This window comes from Heteronotia binoei, chromosome 9, assembly GCF_032191835.1.
Source record: "Heteronotia binoei isolate CCM8104 ecotype False Entrance Well chromosome 9, APGP_CSIRO_Hbin_v1, whole genome shotgun sequence".
Lineage (NCBI taxonomy): Eukaryota > Metazoa > Chordata > Lepidosauria > Squamata > Gekkonidae > Heteronotia > Heteronotia binoei.
This window is the reverse complement of record NC_083231.1, coordinates 61754142-61776864: the sequence shown is the minus strand read 5'-3', so window position 1 is coordinate 61776864 and position 22723 is coordinate 61754142. Positions and strand designations below refer to the sequence as shown.

Here is a 22723-nt window from a genome sequence, read left to right as displayed (position 1 = left end):
AGTATATATACAATATTCACAATTCAGAGCTTCAAAGTGTTTCGCCAGACTACTAATAATACAGAGAGGAAAAAGACTCTGGCATTCAGCTCCTTTTATAGTTCAGCCCACCTATCGGTGAATATGCTGACTCATTGTGACTTCAGTGACTTCCAGGCATTGCATCAGCCTGCCTTGTGATCCTTATCACATGACTTCAGTACTTTGACATTAGATGATCTACCATGCTTAACTTGTAAGCTATCCTTAGGTTATAAGTTAATGCATGCCTAACAACATTGTTAGTTTGACATGTTTTTCTGTGCACAAACATTTGGTATACAGGTCTGCAATATTATTGTCTGTGGAACATTTTACCAATGACATAACACCACGACTGATTGCCTCCTTCACATTGTAATACCTTTTTAATATATGTTTGCTCCTCCCTTTTGCACAGAGGTTCTCAGCCAACTGTTTGGCAACAGAACTATCACTCATTACAGATATTGGCAATTTACAATGCATATTCATATCTTGTAACATTTGTACAATCCACTAAATACTGAGTACACAATCATTCAACACACAGACCTGTCAGCTAGTTGTTTTATTCTAAACAACCATCGACATGAAAGTATGTTTTTCCCTTCAGGCTTGCTTGTTTGAGAAAGCACATTATTTTCGTACAGGGAACAATACTCCCTTTTCATGGCTGTCAGCCAAGCTTCCTTCTCCTCCTTCGGCAGTGATAAAACCTCATTATAACGTTCAGGCTCAGTTATATATACATGATTAACACTGTTATTGTATCCATATCGGACAAGAGGAACTCCCTTGGTGCTTCGGGAAGACACTCTCGGCACCTGATCAGTACTCTGCTCATACTCAGGCACCTCCTGTTTTACATTAACAGGCACTTGCTCAGTTTCTGGCTTAATCTCTAACTCAGAACTATTATCAGTTAATGGCAACCACACATGAGTCTTTCCTTCAGTCCCATGAATTCTTTGCCAATTTCCATGCTCACTGAAATTTGCTGATCTGCTTAACGTGATCTTTTTATCTGAATCACTGAATCTGTATGATTTCATGTGTGTCTGATACCCTAGGAATACTAGTTTCTTGGACCTTGCACCTCCTTTCCTTCTTAGTTGTAAAGGGATGTTAACCCAAGCTTTAGAGCCAAATACTTTTAGAAATTCTAAGCTTGGTTCCTTATTATACAGAGCTAGATAAGGAATATTATCTGTAGCTTTGGTCCATAGTCTGTTATGCAGAAATGTAGCCACCAAAATTGCTTCAGCCCAAAAAGCTATAGGTAAATCTGCATCAGACAATATGGCATACATCATTTGTTGAAGCACTGCACCCCCCCCCCCCTTCCCGCAATTCCATTCTCTGCGGGAGTTGCTGGGTTTTCTACTCTGTGCACAACACCCTGTTTTTTCAGCCATGTGTTAAACTGATTAGACATAAACTCTCCGCCTTTATCTGATTGTACAGCTTTCAGCTGCACCCCAAGTTGCTTTTGCACTTTCGTTGCCCACAACTTGAAACAATTGAACACTTCAGACTTCTGTTTAAGCACAAATGACCAACAATATCTGGTACCGTCGTCAATTATCAATAACAGATATTTGTTTGATGAGTGGCTCTTTGGGAATGGTCCCACTATGTCTATGGACCAACTCTAGTGGCCCTTTAGACACTCTAAGACTTTCTTTAGCGACAAGGAATGCTTTTGCTAATGCATTTACACTTAGCAAATTAGACTTCAGCTCCGGCACGCAGAGCACCTCCTCCAGCTCACACCCCAGAGCTGGAAAACTTACCCGGCCTTTGCACACTACCTCTGACTCAGACCCATCTGCAAGGTTTACATGTGTTAGAACAGGCATTTGGGCATTTTTAATCAAAGCTTTATCAGTACAGATATGACTGGTTGCACCAGAGTCCACAAGCCAAACAGACTGTAGTCCAGTCGCTCCTGCAGTCACCAGTCTTGTTTGCTCACGGCTCCCAGATGACGACGGCGATGTCTTCTTCCACTGCTTTCCAGCCTCAGTGCAAAACCGTCTGATATGAGCTGTAGATCCACACCGATAGCACTTTCGTACATGAAGAGCAACCGGGCCGACCTCCTGCTGCTGCCTCGCAACAGGCTTCAAACTTGGTATAGAGCTCTGTTCACTCCCACCGGCAGGTGCACTGGCTCCATTCCCAGAATGGGATGCTGCAGTCATCCTGTCCTGATAATCGTAGAGTTGAGCACATACATATTCCATAGTCAGCACTGTACTATCCACAGCCTCTAACGATGTAATTAGCTGCAAATATTCACCCGGCAACGATGAAAGTAAAATATAAACACGATCATCAGCTGCAACAGTTTTCCCTCTTGTCTCCAACTCCACAAAACAATTGGTCAGAGCCTTGATATGCTCCTTTACACAACTGCCTGGGCTCATCAGCGTACCGTACATTCTTTGTGTCAAGGCCATAAGCGAACCAGCCGTTGTGCACACATACATACCACGCAGTGCATTCCAAGCCTCGCTGGTGGTGGCTTTGCCTCTAACGTAGATAAGTTGATCATCTCCCACACAAAGAATAATATAGGCTGTGCTGCCTATAATGTGCTGCCTCATTAGCTGTAGGATTCACAGGAGGGTTAGAAACAAACACCCACAGTCCTTCCCTCCATAGAAAATATTCCATCCGGAGAGACCACACAGCATAATTATTTGAAGTTAGCTTCTCCTCCGGCACAGCCTGCAGTTGCGCCATATCACCGACCTCCACTGATAGCTGGACTCCGTCCTCCCCCTCGTCACTCACCGACAAGGATAACGAGATGTCCTCGGCACTTTCCTCGGACTTGCTCATACACTTCTGCCCTGCACGTCTCTTCTCCACACAAACCTTCACAGCCGAAAATAGCCTCAACAGCACAGCTTGCGGTCTGGGCCCATAACCCTGACGGATAGCGAGTGTTAGCAGAGAGCTGTCCGAATAGGCTGATAAGAATAGGCACGCTGACAAGAAGAGACTCCACACTAGTTCTTCCAGAGCTATTAGTGTATTTACAGATATTCACACAGAAGTGTAGTATATATACAATATCCACAATTCAGAGTTTCAAAGTGCTTCGCCAGACTACTAATAATACAGAGAGGAAAAAGACTCTGGCATTCAGCTCCTTTTATAGTTCAGCCCACCTATCGGTGAATATGCTGACTCATTGAGACTTCAGTGACTTCCAGGCATTGCATCAGCCTGCCTTGTGATCCTTATCACATGACTTCAGTACTTTGACATTAGATGATCTACCATGCTTAACTTGTAAGCTATTCAGTCACTGACAGTGACATCATCACACTGCCCACCCACTTCACTCCCAGAAAGCTGCCTCCTACCTCCCATCAGCAGGGTAAGTCTACCTGACAACCCTAGTTTAATACTCTGTCGGCTGAGCAATGCAAGGAATACAACAGTTCTCCTGTTTTATTGTCCTGGACACTGCCTTGGTATCCATCCAGATGAAATCCCAGCATATCCCATTTGTGCTTTAATTAGTACAAATCATAAGTATGCATGTATATAGTGCAAAACTAAACAGAGCTTCAAATTCTGAAAGGAGAAAAGAATGTGTATAAGAATATCTACCAACCACTCAAAACAAAGCCACCTCCCCATCCATTTTCCTTCAGTGCTGCTGCTACAGAAGGCAGCCAGTGGTCACCAGAAATGGAATGAACCAAGAAACCTAGCCATCCAGTTTCCATAACTGCTGCTGTTACTAAAAGACTTCTAACTGACAGCAGTCAAGGTTAATGTTTTCTACCCTGGCTCTAACCTATAACATTTGTGCCCTGCAAAACCTGACACAATTCTGAAGGGCTTTTATGGCAGAGATGTTCTACCAGGCATTTGGTTGAGGACAGCAACAGTTCCATCTTCCTGGCATTCCCACCCCACTGCCTCCCCATGAGGCAGTGGCACCATTAGAAAATTTTAGCACTACTTAGTGCTAAACAGCACTTTAGGCTATAGCTGTGTTTTATTGGTTTTAATCTGTTTTTAATGATGTATTATGTGATACATAATAAGCCCTGTCCCTCAGGGGAGGGAGGCCCAAAATCAAAATAAATTCATAAATAAATAAATAAGCAAGGAAGCAGTGGGGAATCCAGATCTCAAAGTCCCTGCTGAAAATTATCTTCCAGATGATGATACTTAGGCACCCTTTTTTTATATTTTTAATATATTTTATATATATTTAATATATTTTATATATATTTAATATATTTTATATTTTTAATATATTTTTTATATTTTTAATATATAATATTATAATATTATTATATTATTATAACTTTATTATATATAATATATATATATATAAATATATATATATATAAATATATAAATATTATATATATATATAATATATATATTATATATATTATATAAATATATAAATAAATATATATTATATATTATATATATTATATATAATAATATATAATAACTTATTATACTATTATAACTTATTATAAATAGGTTTTAAACTCCTTCTATCTCTTTTATATGTTGTTATATTTTGTCTTTTATGGACTATAAATTGTTTTTAACAGATTTGTTTTCTGGAAAAATGATACTCAAATGCCTAAAACAATTAAGAACACAAGAAGAGCCTGTTGGATCAAACCAATACTCCACCTAGACCTTGTGCATATGAACCCACAATGGCCAATGAGAGGCCTAAAGCAGGGCACAGAAGCCAGAGCTCCCCCTCCCAGCCACTGCTACCCCCCGCAACTGACATTAATAGAAATACTGCCTCTCAATGAAAGCCCCATTCAGTTGTCATGGCTATACCCCATTAATTTTACTCTCTTAATAATACTCTGCCAGAAAACGAAAAGAACACTCAGAAGTTATTATGATTTGTAATATAATATCATTGGTGCATTCCCATTCATGTCATATTCATTTACCTAGCTTCTAAAGCAGATTACCTACTGTCAGCTTCAGTATCAGCTCATCAATTACATTCAGAGGCTCTGAACTCACTACAGGAATTGTTGGTAACCTCTGTTGGTAACCATGCAATCAGCTGTATCCACTTCATTAGCAGAAAGGAAAGACTTCCTTCCACTTGTGGAAGGGAACAGAGTTATTTTTGCCAACCCTCCTTTCACTGTAGCCCTCCACAATGTTGTTCAGATCCGCTGACCCATAGAGGCACAAGGGGGAGGAGAGACAATTTTAGTGGAAAGGGGGGGGGGGGGCAGGAGAATTAGTGTTTATGCTGTGCAGCTCCACTTTTGCTTTATACAATCCAAGTCAGAGTAAAGATGCTATGATAAATCTCACTATATTCATTCTGCCAAAGCCCACTACAAAGTATAACTCCTGCCTGGCTCCTAATAAACTATAGATACTACTGCTAGCGCTAAAAAAATATTAGCTACATATTTTAATTACTGAAGAAAAAATCTAATTTGCAAGTGTTGTGTTCTATATTCTATTGTTCTAATGAATTACATTAAATGGTCATCAATTCTGATACTAAGGATAAAATGTCCATTCAATTTTCAGAACAGTGAACCGCAGGTTGCAGCCTGTAGGAAGCTTTATAAAACTATGTAATTTTGGGAGGAGGAAAAAGACAGGGTAATGCTGCAGACTGGCTTCATGCTCTGATACTGTTCCATCAGTGGGCTGAGAGTTACTGCTGAAACACAAGCTCTAACATGTTCCCTTTTTTTGAACTCTTTCCTTCCTTTTTATTTTTCTTCTCTAGTGTTAGAAGTTAGGCCTTTAGTAGGGCTGTGTTGATTTATTTTTCAAAAGACCACATACACGGTATATTTGGCAGTCATCATAACCACACTGTCTAGAACAGCAGAGAAGCATCCTACAGGAATTAAATGCACAGAGGTTTAGGGCACTGACAACCTGATAGAACTGCCAATAAACGCTTCGATTGAGCCATTGTTGTGCAAAAGCATCTGCAGAAGATCTGGACCAGTTTCGCACTCACTTTACTCAGCCCTCATGTCCGTCTTCTCTGCACGGTGTCCTCCCAATTTCCCACTATTTGCATTGGGGACTGCAGCAAACATCGCGGTTTTTGCACAGCAAACAAAAACTGGCTTTTAGCCGTTTCCTGCGCAAAAACTGCGATGTTTGCTGCAGCCCTGGCGCAAATAGTGGGAAATTAGGAGGATGGCATGCGGAAAAGACAGACGTGAGGGCAGAGTAAGGTGAGTGCAAAATCGGTCCTGGTTTTCCAGTCCTTGTGCCAATACTGCAGTTACATAAAACTGGATATATTTAGAGGTGCTGTAATGGTTGTTTGCTATACACAGGAGTTTTTTGTAGCAGTGTTGTGTCTGGCGTTCGTCCCGGAAAGTACAGCACAGCGCACCTGTGGGCGGTGCCTGGAAGGGACGAACGCAGCCCGCCTATAACGATCAGTGGCGGGAAGTTTAACTGGCCAGGATTGGACCTGACCAGAAAGAAGGTTGTTCCGGGAAATGTATATGACAGGGTACCCGGCCCCGCCATGTTCTCTTTGTGATGTACTCGCTAATAAAGCATGTTGCCATCTGAACGTCTCCATCATCAGTACATTATACTGGTGAAGAGGATGGGATACCGGTGAGCAGAAAGCAGCCTACAGCACTCCGAGCTCTAGTGCTTCCACGGTCAAGGCCATGGCTACTGCTTCAGGACAAACCCTACTGGCATTTGACATCACCCAGCCTGACTTATGGGAATCATGGGTGGACCAAATCAACTACTATATAGAGCTGCACAAAATGGAGGCAGCGGCCGAGAAGAAGGTGCTTCTCCTGAGCTTGGGCGGGGTGGTGACCATCCAGCTGATGAAGCAACTCATCGCACCGACCACCCTCGCAAGGCCACCTACGACCAACTGGTCAAGGCAATGACGAACCACATGGCGCCACAGCCATCCCGTCTCACACGCAGGCACATGTTCTACACGAGACAGCAGAGACAAGCTGAGTCTGCCACTGAGTATCTTGCGGAGCTCCGTGGATTAGCCCTGAGATGCGATTTCACGGGGGACCTGGAAGAGATCCTGCTGGACCGTTTCGCGGTTGGCGTCAGGAAGAAGAAAATGCACCAGAAGTTGCTAGCATATGAGGACAAAGACATCGACCTCGCAGAAGCACTCCGACAGGCAACCACCTTCAAACAGATGCACACCAGCCCTTCCGCGAACCAGGCCGCCGCTGCCTCGATCTCGGATCGCTCCGATGAGGAAGGGGCACATCAGCATCGCTGCTAGCCATGCAGTGGGCTGAAAACACCAAACCAATCACAGGCAGTGGAGAAGCCAAGTACCAAGTGCACCAGCTGTGGAGACCCACACGAGTGCCAAGACTGCCCCTACCATAACGTGGACTGCAGAAGCTGCAGAAAAGTGGGCCACATTGCCCAAGCTTGCAGGGCCAGACCCAACAGGAGGCCCCAGTCCGCACACCACAACTTGACAGACGCATACACGACGGCTGCAAACAGCATCCAGGTAATGAACTTGCCCCAGGACACCCCCAACAAGGTCAAAGTGCAGGTCTTGATCAAGGAGGGTCCCTGCCTGATGGAATTGGACATGGGATCCTTCAACTCCATTTTTTCAGAGGAAACCCTCAGTAAACTCTGCCCCCACAACCGGCCGGCCCTGCGGTCCGCAGAGTTCATACTGTGGGACTTTCAAAATAATCCAGTGCAAATCATGGGGTGGGCCAGAATTATGGTGGAGTTCAAAAATTTTAAAGAAGAAGAAGAAGATATTGGATTTATATGCCGCCCTCCACTCCGAAGAGTCTCAGAGCGGCTCACAATCTCCTTTACCTTCCTCCCCCACAACAGACACCCTGTGAGATGGGTGGGGCTGGAGAGGGCTCTCACAGCAGCTGCCCTTTCAAGGACAACCTCTGCCAGAGCTATGGCTGACCCAAGGCCATGCTAGCAGGTGCAAGTGGAGGAGTGGGGAATCCAACCCGGTTCTCCCAGATAAGAGTCCGCACACTTAACCACTACACCAAACTGGCTCTGAACATTCTTGTGGTGCCCTGGACATTCTTGTGGTGAAGTGCCGGCTCACCACCCTACTGGGATTGGCTTGGTTTAAGCCCCTGGGCATCAAAATTGTAGGGGCAGACCACATACAGGTCCACAATTTCGACCAAGTGTGCTGGGAGTTCCCAGAAGTATTTGATGGGGCTCTGGGAACGTACAAAGGGCCACCTATCGTGTTGCAGCTGGGCCCCACGGTTAGGCCATTAAGGCTGAAGGCTCGGTGGGTTGTTTGCACTTAAGCCAAAAATCGAGGCTGAACTGGACCCCCTCGTGACCCAGGGGTGCTAGAGCCCATCTCCCATGCCACTTGGGAAACCCCCATAGTCACCCCAGTAAAGCCAAACGGGGACGGGCGCATCTGTGCAGACTACAAATGCACAATTAATAAAGCACTACAGTACCACCATCGAATCCCTACACAGACTCCTAGATAAGGGCACCCCATGGGTCTGGGGGAAAAAGGAGGCCGCGGCCTAACAGGCAGTCAAGGACATCTTGGTTTCAAATGAGGTACTCCACCATTTTGACGAGTCTATCCCCGTGATTTTAGCATGTGATGCTTCCCCTTACAGAGTGCGCGCCGTCCTGGGCCACCAACTCCCAGACAGGAGAGAGGTCCCCATGGCCTAGTACTCTCGCACTTTGACCCAAGCTGAGCGCAACTACGCCCAAATAGATAAGGAGGCATTGGCAATCGTGGCGGGCGTATACAAATTCAACGACTAACTGTACGGTAGGCACTTCATGATTGCCACAGACCACAAGCCATTGCTTGGCTTACTTGCCCCAGATTGCGAGACCGCAGATCCTGTCGCAGCAAGTCCTGCAGTGGAACGAGTTCCTCAACTCTTAGACCTACAAGCTCATCTAACGCCCTGGCAAGGCAATGGGCCACGCAGACACCCTCAGCCGCCTTCTGCTGCCACAGATGACCCAGATCCGGCCCTGGCCCACCACGTGATGCTCCTGGAGTCTCTGCCAGTGCGGCCCCTCCACGCAGCGGAGGTAGCCAGGTCCACGGGTAGAGACCGTATCCTTGCACACGTTTCGGACTGGGTGGGGAGGGGTTTGCCCACAGGCAAATTGGATGCTGCATTCAGACCATTTGTTTCCCGCCAGGAAGAAATCTCCTTACATTGGGGCAGCAGAGTAGTGGTCCCTCCCCCACTCCGGAAGCAAGTGCTCAAAGCCTTGCACGAGATGCACCCGGGGATAGTGCGTATGAAAGCTCTTGCACAGAGCTATGTATGGTGGCCGGGAATGGATGAGATTAAGGGGTGAGTTAGGAGGTGCCCGCCCTGCCAAAAGTCCTGGCCGAATCCACCCGGCACCCCCGTTCACCATTGGGAATCCAATTGGGTTCCATGGTCCCGGCTACACTTGGACTTTGCGGGGCCATACCAGGGGCAAATATTCTTTATCTTGGTGGATGCTTACACGAAGTGGCTGGAGGCCATCCCAGTCGCTTCTACCTCCACCGCGGTCGCAGTCAGAGCCTTATGAAGGGTTTTTTGCACCCACGGAATCCCTGACAACAAAGTGACAGCCAACGGCATCGCATTTACCTCCCATGAGTTCCAGGAATTCCTGAATAGGTACCTCATCCACCACATACAGTCCGCTCCCTTTCATCTGGCCACTAACGGCCAAGCGGAGCGCATGGTTCGCACAACCAAGGAGGCCCTGGGTCGTATAGTCCAAGGGGACTGGGATCACAGACTGTCCGCCTTCCTGTTTGGGAACAGGATCAGCCTTAACTTGGCTATGGGCGTAAGCCCTGCCGAGTTACCCATGGGCAGGCGGTTAACTACCCGGCTAGATAGGTTACACCCCGACCGGGCCCTGGACCTCCACAGCTCCCCCGAGACCAGGGAGGCCACTAGGGGGTTCTTTCCGGGGATCCCGTCTATGCCAAGAACTTTACGAGCGGGCTGGAGTGGATACAAGCTCAGGTGCTGCGGCTCACCGGGTCTGCTCTTACAAGGTCTTGTCGGAAGGAGGGCAGCTTCTCTGTAGACACGTAGACTAACTCCACCACCGTCACACACTGCCAGCCAGGGGGAGTGGGGAACGGGGAGAGCACGGGGTCACCACAAGAAGCAACCCTGCCAGGGTCGCTGGCGGAGAAACCTTACAGGGCGGGGGAGATACCTCCGCAGGATCGAGACAACGCTCTGCCGACTGTGGCCCAAAGCAAGGAACCAGCGGTTACAGAACCCCAGGCAGCAGCCCCAGCTCCCCAGATCGAACCTCGACGGTCACTCAGAGAGTGGCAGCCGCCCATTCATTTGAAAGACTATGTATCTTGAACTGGGGGGGGGGGGGGGAGGAGTGTTGTGTCTGGCGTTCGTCCCGGAAAGTACAGCACAGCACACCTGTGGGCGGTGCCTGGAAGGGATGAACGCAGCCCGCCTATGACGATCAGTGGCGGGAAGTTTAACTGGCCAGGATTGGACCTGACCAGGAAGAAGGTTGTCCTGGGAAATGTATATAACAGGGGGATCCGGCCCCACCATGTTCTCTTTGTGATGTATTCGCTAATAAAGCATGTTGCCATCTGAACGTCTTCATCATCAGTACATTACAAGCAGGAACTCCTTTGCATATTAGGCTACACCCCCCCCCTTGATGTAGCAATCTTCCAAGAGCTTACAGGGCTCTTCTTACAGGGTCTACCGTAATCTCTTGGAGGATTGGCTACATTAGGGGTGTAGCCTAATATGCATTGGCGTTCCTGCTACAAAAAAGTCCTGGATATACATAATTGATCAAATGCTGAACACAAAGAGTGCTAGCCTAAGCAAAGCAGGCATGTAGCCATGGAGTGGCTTGTGGGGACACTGCCCCCAACTTCTGGGGGCCCTCCAGGTCGCAGCCCGCTCTTCTTCTTCTTCTTGCCATGGCTGAGCCGGTGAAGCATCATCAGTGGCATACAGAGTCAGGAGAGCTGAGCAGGGCACAGTGCACTGCAGCAGCAAAATCAGCAGGCAGAGAGGAGGGAGACGGAGGAGTAGGAGGCGAAGGAAGCCACATGGAATAGGCCAAGAAGGGGGTGAAGGATGGAGCTGCTGGCTGCAAAGTGCCAGAGTGGGGGAGAGGGAGATAGAAGGAAAACACTCTGCATGCAAGTTGCAGTCCCTTCTTGACTTCAAAGTTTTAGGGTTGGCTGGCTCAACCTGACCACTTTCAGAACCTCCAGCTTTTGTCCTTACCCCAGAAAGCTTCTGAGAAGTGGTAAACCCTGCATTGGATGGGAAAGGGTGCCCCACGACTTTTTAAAAATCCCTTGGCTTTTAAAATCCTGGCTATGCCCCTGAAGCAATAATACATGTTTTTAAGTTCACTGAAGTTAATGCATTTAGCAAGACGAAACTCTGCATAGTATGGATCTGTAAATGCATTGTTTTCACTTTTGTAGATAAACTGTTGACAATCTGCATGAGGGTAAACTATGTTCCAAGTACAGAACTTAACCATTAATATGTAAGTTCAAGTCCTCTGAAAACAAACCAAAAAACCCACAATGCAATACAGGATCTGCAGCATCTGCACATCTCTTTCCCCATGTTGCATTGCCACCAGGAACTATGCAAGATGAACTGGCGCATGGTGCAACTAGACAAATCTTGTGTGCTGAATGGGTATATTCCACTTTATAAATGAAGAATGGATGGAACCCATGAAACCTCCCCAAAAATGTTTTATTTAGAAAGGAAATTGGAACTGACCTATGCCACTTATGCAGGAGATCACAGCTGTAAATAAAAGCTGCACAAACAATATCAAAATCAGAATGCAATTTCCTATTTGCTTGCCTGGTCAAGTTGCAAATGCCCCAGACTGAGACAGGTAGTGGTAAATACTTCTCCTTTCCTCTCCCTCCATCCTTCTCACATTTCAAAGAACATATATAACATACACATACAAAAGCACATGGGTAAGCAACAAACTCACGAACACGTCTATAGCCCTAGAAATACTAAGGACTGTGACCTTTATTAAAAGGACTGTTTCTATTCCTTTAAGAGCCACCTCACAGATAGGTATTTAGCAGGCGAAGTTTTTACTGCTGCTTATCAGCACCTAGAAAAAACTGACCTGCTAAATGTCTATATGCCAGACTGCTGCTAAAGGCAGAAAATCAGGGCCGGTTTTAAAAGAGGCACTCTGAGAAACATCAAAAGGATTACTTTAAAATATTAGAATCATGGTGTTTGTTTCTGAAAGATGACCACAAGCCTGTAGAACAGGTATAATTCAAAAAGCAAACTTTGTTTAGGCAAGTCAGTTTTTTAGAGCTCTCTTAAGTACACATAACTTCAATCAGTCTCATAGCTTTTGTAGAATTCAGAATGCTTTAGTTCTAATTACAAATGAATGCCAATCAAAGGCCCATAGTTTCTTTGTAAATGAAAATATTTTTCTCCAGTTAGAGCCAAAAATAAAACATGGGAAAGAACAGGAATAGAATAGTCACTTTTATAGCAAGTCATGAAAAAGGGCATAAATTGTCCTCAATGCCAGAACTCACATCACTAGGATTTATGAATTAGTGATAAAAACAAAAGTGTTATTGAGGAGGTACAGAGTATCTTTTAACTCGCAAACGTACTGAATGCCTGGAATGTTCATATCAAAGAATGGAGTTTTTAGACATCTTGAAGCACAGCACATTTGTTTCCTCATGTCACTTTAACATAGATCTGATATGCAGCAGGCAAATCAACAGGTGAAACTTTTTGTGGCTTGGAGCTAAACACTGTCTTTAACTGCTATTAGAGAAACAGCTACAGAGCTCAGTTCAGAATTTGGCAACTTCATTTTATATACGTGTATGTGTGGGCATATATAGAAAGTATGCATTTCAGGTATTTAATTCCACATTTCCTGCAGGTATCCCTTGATTTGAATGGATCTGAATTGCATCAATGGTTCAGTCCTGTATCCATTGCTCCGCAACACAGGTGATATTGTGAGTGGGATGGGACAAAACCTACTAATCAAGAAACCTGGTAGCTTTCCTCAAGTGATTGTGCATGCATACACTCTCTATAAACCCCCTTTTGCTAATCACCTGTTCAGCACAGGAAAAATCCATGAACTGTGGACTGGGGCAACAGTATTTAGAATCAAGGCTCATGAGATAAACTTTTATCAATAATGAATAAAACGTGTGAGAAATGCAAAAATCCAGTGCAAACAAGCAGTTGCCTGGAATTTAAAGACCAGCAGTTTCTCTCTGGATTGTGTGTACCCTTTCCACTCCCTTCCCAATTGGACTGTGATCAATTTGTATTAAAAGGAGTCTACAAATGTTGGTAAATTCACTTTGGGAACCAAACATACAGTTAAGTATAACACTAGATGCAGCTAGAGAGGGGCGGGGAACGGATTCATGTAAGTACCATAGTAGACCTGAGCACAGACATGGCTCTCGCTCCACTTCATGAATCATAATTAACTGAACAACCAATCCAAGATTAATTACATCTTCCATCCACAAAGCAAAAGTCTCCAATCCTATGCTTTTGGGAGTAGCCCTACATTTTGCAAGGGACTTACTTGAGAATAAACACACATAGGATTGGGCATTACTAACACAGAAAACATGTGCTTCTATCAAAATGATGCCAACACATATATCTTTTTAACTCAGGCACAAAAGTATAATTCCTTTAATTCCAATATTCTCAAATTGATTTCAAGATGCATTCAACTAATTAAAATGTATTTTCTTACCACTGTCTTCCACTGAGAAATGGAAGATATCACTAGTAGTATTTTCACCTTCCTTCAAGACATAGCAGATTTTCATGTCATCAATGTCAGCTAACAGGGAAGAAAAAAAGGTTCATGAATCACTGAAATGCTACACCAAAGCCTTCTGAGTACTGTTTGAACTTGAAAAATTTGAAAATATTCTCTCAAATTACAGATGTCCTTTCTATAGCCTTTTAACATATGAGAGAAATACTGGCTCTACTAAAATTAGTGGAATTTAGTGAATCTCTCTCCATCCATGATGTATCAGAATCTATTTTTGCTGAATTGGCTAAATTAAAACATAATTTTGAACTCAGAGCTAAAAGTTCATATATTTGTTATCCATTCTGTTGGTTTTTTCAAAGTGTGATTTCATTCACAATCCCTCTATAACGGGCACATGTAACCCACTTAGACTCCATCAGAATAAAGGCTGGCTAGGATCCAAAAAGCTACTTTAACCACGTCCAGTGTTGGTTTTTTCCCCTTTGAAACACCAGATATCCATGCCATATTAGAAACAGCTCTTGAAAGACCCCCTCAGTTTCTAAAGTAGTTTACTATGCTGCAGGGGGCGAGGGCAGCTTGCTATTCAAGAAACATAACGTTCCTGGACACAGAACTAGTTTTATGGTTCTTTGGATATGGCCTTTATAGAAGAAAGGGTACGTTTGCGAGCCAATGGAGTGTAATGGATAATGTCAGACTTATGCTAGGGAGAGCAAGGTTCAAATCCTAGGTTCAAACGAAATCCACTAAAAGACTTTGGCTTGGTCATTCCTTCTCATACTAACCTATCACAGAGTTGTTGTGAGGATAAAAATGGAGGGAGAACCACAAATGCCACCCTGAGCTCCTTGGCGAAAGGGTGGAATAAAAATTAAATAAGTAGTTAAGATTCTGTCATCCTAACACTACAGGAATGAAAGGAACCACACAACAGCCCTGCAAGGCAGGCCTTGTGAGTATTGTTACTTACTGAGGCTGTGAAGGGGGCTTGTCTAATGTCATCTAACACCAGGACAAATGGAATTCTCCTGATCAGTTAACTGTGATTAAGGTACTGGATCTGCTGGATTCTCTGCTCCTTTCCCACCATCATCTTCAATCCAACTGTAGTTAAGACTTGCATCAGTACTAACTCTAAATCATGGTTAATGCTAACCAGAGTTCACTGTTCTCACTATAGACTTTGAAATCATGAGTTGGAATAATTTCACAGTGAACTCATATAAAGCGTGCCATGAACTTGTAATTTTAGGTTACAGTTAAGCCAAGAACTTCCCATTTCACAGTGCACACTCAGCTGTTGTCCCAATGTTTTTCCCTCTTCATGTCAAGCAGCAATTCAAGATACAGGAAAACCCTCATCAGTTACATCATTTGATTATGAGTAAATAAGGAAGGCCTGTTTTAAAAATCAGGCATAACTATCAGATTTGCAATACTTTTTAAAAAATGCCTTGCTACTTATGCAATCACTCACCCTTTGTATTACTATTAGTGCTGCCACAAGCATCTGATAACAAAAACCAAAAAGTAAAGAATCGCAATGTTTCTATTATACAAAACAAGCCCCCAAATTTTTATTTCCTAAATAGAACTGACAATGTTTTGCCCCATATGCCAAACAAACTGGAGTCCCACCAGGAATTAAACATTAGTCTAATCAGAATTAACTGCCTTATAGGTGACATCCTCTGATGTAGAAATATTGTAAATTCTTGTAAGTTCCATAAAAACTTGAGAGAAACAGTGTAGCTTCCAAAATGATAATTTATGACTATGGAATTAAAATATTTACCAATTTTCTTGTTAAATCATAAAAACACAAAATACAAAAATGGAAGTCTTACCTTGTGTGAAGGCTTTAATACTTCCGTTTCCTAGGCCAGTATTAATTATGAGTCCATATTTTGGCCCATCGGTGACCCTGTACTTCAGTAATTTGTGTGGGCTATCTCTATCTTCTGCCTTCAGAGACTTGCTGGTAATTAAGAATCCTAGATGCCCAGTCGGAAGATTTCTCAGGGTTGAGGCACCCTTATTCACTACTATCTGTGGAATACCATTGTCCAGAGAATTAATCTGAATTTTCATCATCTGAGGGTGGTGTGTTTCAAGGGTGGTACCAGGGAAAACATAGAAATCTGAGTGGGTTCCATCAGTAACAGTGAAAGAGAAACTATCCTGGCTAGTTTCTGTACCATCATGTCTATAGCTGATCATGTTCTCATTTAAATCTTGTTTAGTGAAAGTGGTCACAGAATAGCTATTGTTATATATAATCTGGCCGTGAACAGGGACTTGAGTAATTATAAAACGAAGTAAATGATCAGGTGTATCACGATCATCTACAGTCAGCTCAAATGGAGTGATCAGTTTGGTTTCCCCTTCTTGAACTGTCAGGTCATGAACTGTTAGAATTGGTTTTTTATTGTCCACATCAGTTATGGAAACTCTGAAAGTCCGGAAAACTGGGTTATAACCATCAGTTACTTCAAACTCAAAACTGTCCATTTTCACCTCATCCTCTGCTGTGTGAATATAATAGATCTTGTTGCCTGCTAGCTGAAGCTGCGTGAAGGTAGCGACAGGAACTCCAGGACTGTCAGAGTTCTCCAAATGTCCTCTAATTGGGGCACGGGTGATACTAAATCGCAGGTGCTCATCAGGGCTGTTAATATCACTTGTACTGAGTAGATCAGTAGTGAGAGTCACTTTTCCCCCTTCTTTCAATGTTACCCCCTTATTGATCACCTCAGGGAATACCATATCAATGCCACTGATGGTAATATAGAAATATCTGTCTATCAAAGGGTTTATTCCATCAGTGACATCAAACTTAACCAAGTCACGTACTCCCTGTTGGCCAGTGTGAATATAGCGTATATAACCCTCGTCTACATCATCTTGTGTGAAATTCATGCCCAGTGTAATGTTGCCTAAGACCTCTCCATCTTTGCTTACACGCTGCAGAAGGCCATGCCTGGGTAACAAACGGATAATATATGTGAGTGTTTTGTCCTCTGAATCTATATCAGTGGCACTGAGGTCCTGATTAGTAATAACTTTGAATTCACCAATCTCCACTTCAAGTCCATCATTGATAGACAACCTGGGTGTCTCATCATCCACCAAAATGACCATAATTAACACTTCTTGTTCCACAGTGTGCAGGCCATCGGTCAACTGGATTTTGAAAGTATCTTCTTTAGTCTCTGAGTCATCATGCTCATATACAATATTGGATGCTTCCCGGATTTCATCCAGGGTGAAATTGTGGATGGACACAGTGCCAGTGGCCAGCTGGTGGACAATCTGTCCATGTTTAGGAGGAACGGTTATGAAGAAGCGTAACTCATCTGAGGGAATATCAGCATCAGCAGCATTAAGAATAGGAGTGTCAATCACCAAGCTCATCCCTTCCAGCACCACAAACTCACGCAGAAACAGTTCTGGGTTTTCATCATTAGTCGGGACAATGACAATGGGAAAGAAGTGACGTGGGGAGAAGTTGATACCATCAGAACAGTGGAAAGTCAATCGGTCTTCCAAAGGTTCTACTCCCTTGTGTATGCTCTGCACATAATTAATATGCCCAAGACGGATATCTTTAATAGAAAAGGCACTGATAGCAGTTCCAGCCCTTGATTTTTCAGACCCAGGAGCTGGAGAGATATTCTCCAGGTATCCAGAAGAGGGCTGTGTGAGGATAGTACACAGGATGTCATCTCTAGGAGTATCCACATCCTCCACATCTAGCAGCTGTAAGTTTAGCACATTTTTCCCACCCTCATAAACACTGAATGTTTCCTCCCCCATCATAACCTCCGGAGCAATATTGTCCATTGGCAAAACAGTCACAGTCACGCGTACCCCTTCTACAGTGCTGCCTCCCACTACCCATTCACTAGAGAGATCAGAGATAGTAAGGTTGAAAGAATCAGACAACTTTTTTAATCCAATCTCTCCACTAGTGTGAGCATATACAACTGTGCCACTGATGAGGTCCTGCTGGGTAAACCTCTCAGAGGGCACCCCATTCACTAAGATGTCACCCAGTTTAGGGGGATCCTCCACAATAAAAATTAATGCCAGCTCATCAGTATCCTCATCTGTACCCTGAATAAGAGAAGTAGTGATTTCAGTGGCGCTATTTTCCAGGACATCAATAAAAGCCCCCAACAATCCATTACTACCAGGGACAGTGATGCTGGGTCTCTCATCATCCACTAGCTGAACAACAATTCTAATGGTGATTGGCACTTGATGGACTCCATCACTCACTTCCAACTGGAAGGAATCACTTGTATACTCATCACCATTGTGTTGATACGATATGCGGCCATTAGCAATGTCATCTAACAGAAAAGATTCACCCTGTGCCATCAGTCCTTCCTCCAGGTAGCGCAGGTGGCCATGCTGTGGTACCTCAGTTAAAGTGAAGACAATCCGGTCAGTGTCTGTATCCTTATCAGTAGCATCTAGCTGACTACTAGTAAGAAGGAAGCTGCCCCCCTCAGGCACAGTGAAGCCAGCATTGGTAATTTGGGGGGGCTGATTATCCACTGGCTGCAGGAAAAAAGTGAAGGTACCTGGCACAGAATTACCTGCTGTGTCTTCTACACTGTACGTAAACTGCACTACTCTTGGGGCAATTCCAAGCTCTTGGTCTGGAGGCCTATATGCCACCTTGTGATGATTTACTTGTGCTTGAGTAAACTGTGTAATTGATATTAGAGGCCTGTCAGTCAACACAATCTCCCCAGCCAACACAGGATGGTTTTCATCAATATCAGTTGGTGGTGTGAGCACAGTGTATTTCAGCTCCCTGTCATCTGTGTCCAAATCGGTATAGCGAAGGTAACGCTTTCTGAAGTGAGTCATCTGATATTCTAGAACTGTCATCTGCAAAGTGGTACCAGGGTACAACTCTGGAGGTAAGCTGTCTACTGGTTGGACCTTGATGAGGAACTCTTGTTCTCCAGACTGATTTGGGGGGTCGTTATCATCCTGGAGATAGAATACAAACTGATCCATCACAAGAGCGTTGCTATGTGGCCCTGTGTGCCTGTAGAACAGCTTTCCATCCAGGATATTCTGTTGCAGCCACTCAGTCACCACCTTCTCGTACACACCTTCACTCTCCACAAAGTGCCAGGAAGGTACAGTACCATGCTCACCCTCCACATACTCCTCTTTCCCATAAGACAGTGGAACCTCTGCCTGACGCAGCAGAAGTTCACCAAGATGGTGGGGAGTGGATGCATCTGAAGACCCTTCAGTCTCTTTCAGTACAAAGCGAATGGTAGAGTCATCAGAATCTATGTCTGTGGCACTGAGGACAAAAGGAGAAATCTGAACCATGTGGTGCTCACTTAGCACTAAACCAGTATTGGCATTGAGGAGGGGTGGCTGGTCGTCATCAGGGGCAATGGTGATTGGATAAAGAAATTCCACTTGGTGCTGCCCATCCCCCATACGGAAGACAATGTTGTCACTGTAGCTATGCTCACTGCCATCATGCTGGTAAATCACCTGTCCAGCCTCTAACTCCGCTGCAGTAAAAAACTGACGACCAAGCGGGGCACCCAACACCCTGAGTTCACCATGTTTTAGTCCCCTTGTAACCCATACTTTCACATCATCCAAGTTGTCTTCATCACTGATTTCAAGATTGCCAGAAAGTGGCCTCAACTGTCCTTCAAAAAGCATCATTTGGGGCCCAGCAACACGGTTAAAGATAGCTACCGGGGCCAAAGTGTTCATAGGTTTCACCACCACCATGAAGGCAAAGGGCTCCGATGAGGCACCCTCAGGGTCCAACACCTCCATCTCCAGCTGGAAGAGCCGCTCATAGTCTGAATCCACCGTGGGGGGTTGGTAGGCAATCTTCAGCTCCATTACCTCCCGCTGGGTGAAAGAGGTGAGTGGCCGGCTGGGGTCATCGGTGCTGATCAAGTAGCCTTGTAGCTGGGGGCCCTCACCAGCCCCCCTGTCCTGCCCACCAGTGCTGGGCCAGGGTGAAGTGAGATTAAACAACAGCAGCTCTGAAGAGGACTCCAAGTCCTCTGCAGCCAGCATGTCCGGGGTGATGGCGGTGAGGACGAACTGGTCCACCTCCATCATGAGCAAGGCTACGAAGCTGGGCTTGGGGGGCGTATTCTCTGCTCCCTCGCGGATGCGGACCACCACCTGGAAGTACTCCTGCTCACCTGGGCTCTGGCCGGAATGGCCTTCTTCCCAGACGTCCACTCGCATGGGGATGTAGTCGCGGTTGGGGGAGGGGGTGGCGGCCGTGTGCTCGTAGCGGATGCCCTCGGCCAGGAAGCGGCTGCACTCATTGCTGTAGCCCGGCGCCAGGGGGCGCCCGTCCGCGTCCACGAGGCGCCCATAGGCGGGCAGGTGGCTGCTGCTGGCGGGCGGGTGAGGCAGGGCAGTGAGGCGGCAGCGCGCGGGCGCTCCGGCCTCGGCGAAGGCGAGCACCTTGGCGTCCAGGGGCGGGCTGAGGCCGCGCAGCTTCTCGACGGTGAGCGGCAGGTTGCGGCTGAGGAGGCGCAGCTGCTGCGAGAGCACCTCGGCCTCCAGCGTGAAGGGGGCGACGAGCGTGCGGCTGGGCGAGTCGTAGCGGAGCTGGAGGCTGAGGCGGTCGCGGCCTGGGCTGCGGGAGCCGTAGTGCGTGTAGGTCACCTCGCCGGGCCCGAAGGCGCAAGGGAAGCGCTTGGGGGAAAGCGCGCCGGGGCGGTGAGGGGCGGGCGGCGGGCCGCTTTCCAAGACGGTCACCACGCACTGGTCTCCCGGCTGCACGCGGATCACCAAGTCCCGGGCCGGGTCGAGCGAGACGGAGCGGCCGAAGGGGACGCGCAGCCCGCGGTTGGCCAGCAGGATCCCGAAGGCGCCCTCGGGGCCGGGCTCGGCGGGCAGGACGAGGAGCGACGGCTCGGCAGAGTTCTGGTGCCGCGAAGGGTCTCCCGCCGCCGGCGAGCTGCAGAGGAGGAGCAGGAGCAGGAGCAGGGGCTGCAGCATCCCGCCAAGCAGCGCCAGACAGCGGCGGAGCTGCCTCGTTGCACCGGCCATTCGGCTCTTTCGGAGCCCGGCGCCGTGCCGTTCAAGTGCGGCGGGCTTTGGGACCCGGTGACGGCCTTGCCTGTGCGGTGTCTGAGGCAAGGTGCACGACCCTGGCGGTGGCGCGGCTGCGGAGCGGGGCGCTCTGGCTGCGGCTGCTGCCTCTTGCAGGTACTAAAGGGAAGCCGAGGGGGTGGGAGCTGGAGGCTCCTCGCGCCGCCCAGGAACTCCCTCGCCCCCCTCCGTGGCCCACCCAGGAACCAAGGAACTTCCCGGCAGCCGAAAAGCGGCGAGCAAAACTCCCTCCTTGCAAACTAAGCCAGCCCCCGAGGGAGGGAGGGAGGGAGAGGGACTCGCCTCCTCTGCCGCCGCTCCGCTCGCTTTCTCCGGTTCCAGTGGTGAGCGCTGCCAGTGCCAGCTTCTCTCACCGCCCGGCGCGCACTTGGCGCTCCAAGAGCGACCCGCTGCTGGTGACTGGAAGCCTTCGAGGATCCAGCCCCGCCGGGCATGGAACTCTCTCTGCAAAAATAGTTATCCCCGGGGCAGAACTTTTTTCTTTTTCGTATCAGGAGCCAAGTCTTGTTATCTCGGGCTGTGAAATACAAGGGCTGGCTCCTTCCCAGCACTGTTGTGTCGGTCCCAGAGGTAAGATAGGGAAGAGGATTTCGAAGCGTTCTCAGCAACGAATGTTTTTTGTGCGCTTGCATTCCCAGGCTGAAGCATTAAAAAGGCGAAGAGTGCTGTCTGATACCTTCTAGGAGATAAAGAAGTTAAGGCACCACTCTTCGCAGGGGTAATTTGGTCAGTTTCTGTCTACAGAGTGAAAGATTAAGAGCGTGGTAATTAGTTTCCTAAAAGAGCCCAGTGGCGCAGAGTGGTAAAGCTGCAGTACTGCAGTCGGAGCCCTCTGCTCACTAACTGAGTTTGATCCCAGCGGAAGCTGGTTCAGGTAGCTGGCTCCAGGATGACAGCCTTCCATCCTTCTGAGGTCGGTAAAATGAGTACCCAGCTTGCTGGGGGGAAAGTGTAGATGAACTGGGGAAGGCAATGGCAAACCACCATGTAAAAAGTCTGCCGTGAAAACTGAAAGCAACGTCACCCCAGAGTAAAAAACGACTGGTGCTCGTTCAGGGGACCACCGTTACCTTTTTAATTAGTTTCCTATTTATCCTGGAGTAGTGGTTGTGTGTATAACACATCCATTCTATTAAGCACTGTGTTAATATACATTTTGCTCCTACACAGACCTATTTGGGAGTAGCTCGCTAGATATTATGTGCATAGAATCAGAATGCATGCCAGTTTTGGGCCTTGTCATAGATGTTGGTGATTTACAGCGCACAACCCTAAGTGACCCTACGTGAATAGCTTTAAAATCCACAGAGATCAATAAACTTAGACTGGAATAATTATGCATAAGACTGAATTTTTCAATTATAGTGTCTCTTTAATTTCCCAAAGCTTTGAGGACACTGGAAAGCACCCAAGGACAGAGCTGTTTCTAAAGTACTTAGAATTTAATTTGTATGAAAACCACATATACAACCATCACAATTCACTCCTGATTGTATTCCCTGCTTTGCATTATTTTCCTGCTCTAGGCATCATTTCACTCCTCCCCGCCCACCACTACTCTTCCACTTCCCTTATGTTGTGCTGGACAGGCTTCTTATTATCCGTCACAATTACTTCCAAAATATTAAAGGTTCTATATGAGAAAGCATGAATTAGTCCCTTGCCAGTTTGGTGTAATGGTTAAGTGCAGGGACTCTTATATGGGAGAACTGGGTTT

At 46.3% G+C, this 22723-nt stretch overlaps 1 protein-coding gene across 1 annotated transcript in view; it reads right to left on the bottom strand.

Moving 5' to 3' along the window:
- FREM3 (FRAS1 related extracellular matrix 3) overlaps positions 1-20943 on the bottom strand; it is a 142317-nt gene extending 121374 nt beyond the window's left edge. Inside the window, exons 1-2 of the mRNA XM_060246706.1 lie at positions 15720-20943; positions 13840-13929 (exon numbers count right to left, since the gene is read on the bottom strand). Of these exons, the coding sequence (XP_060102689.1) occupies positions 13840-13929; positions 15720-20943 (5314 nt within the window). The remainder of the gene's footprint in view (positions 1-13839; positions 13930-15719) is intronic.
- Positions 20944-22723: the final 1780 nt, after the last annotated feature.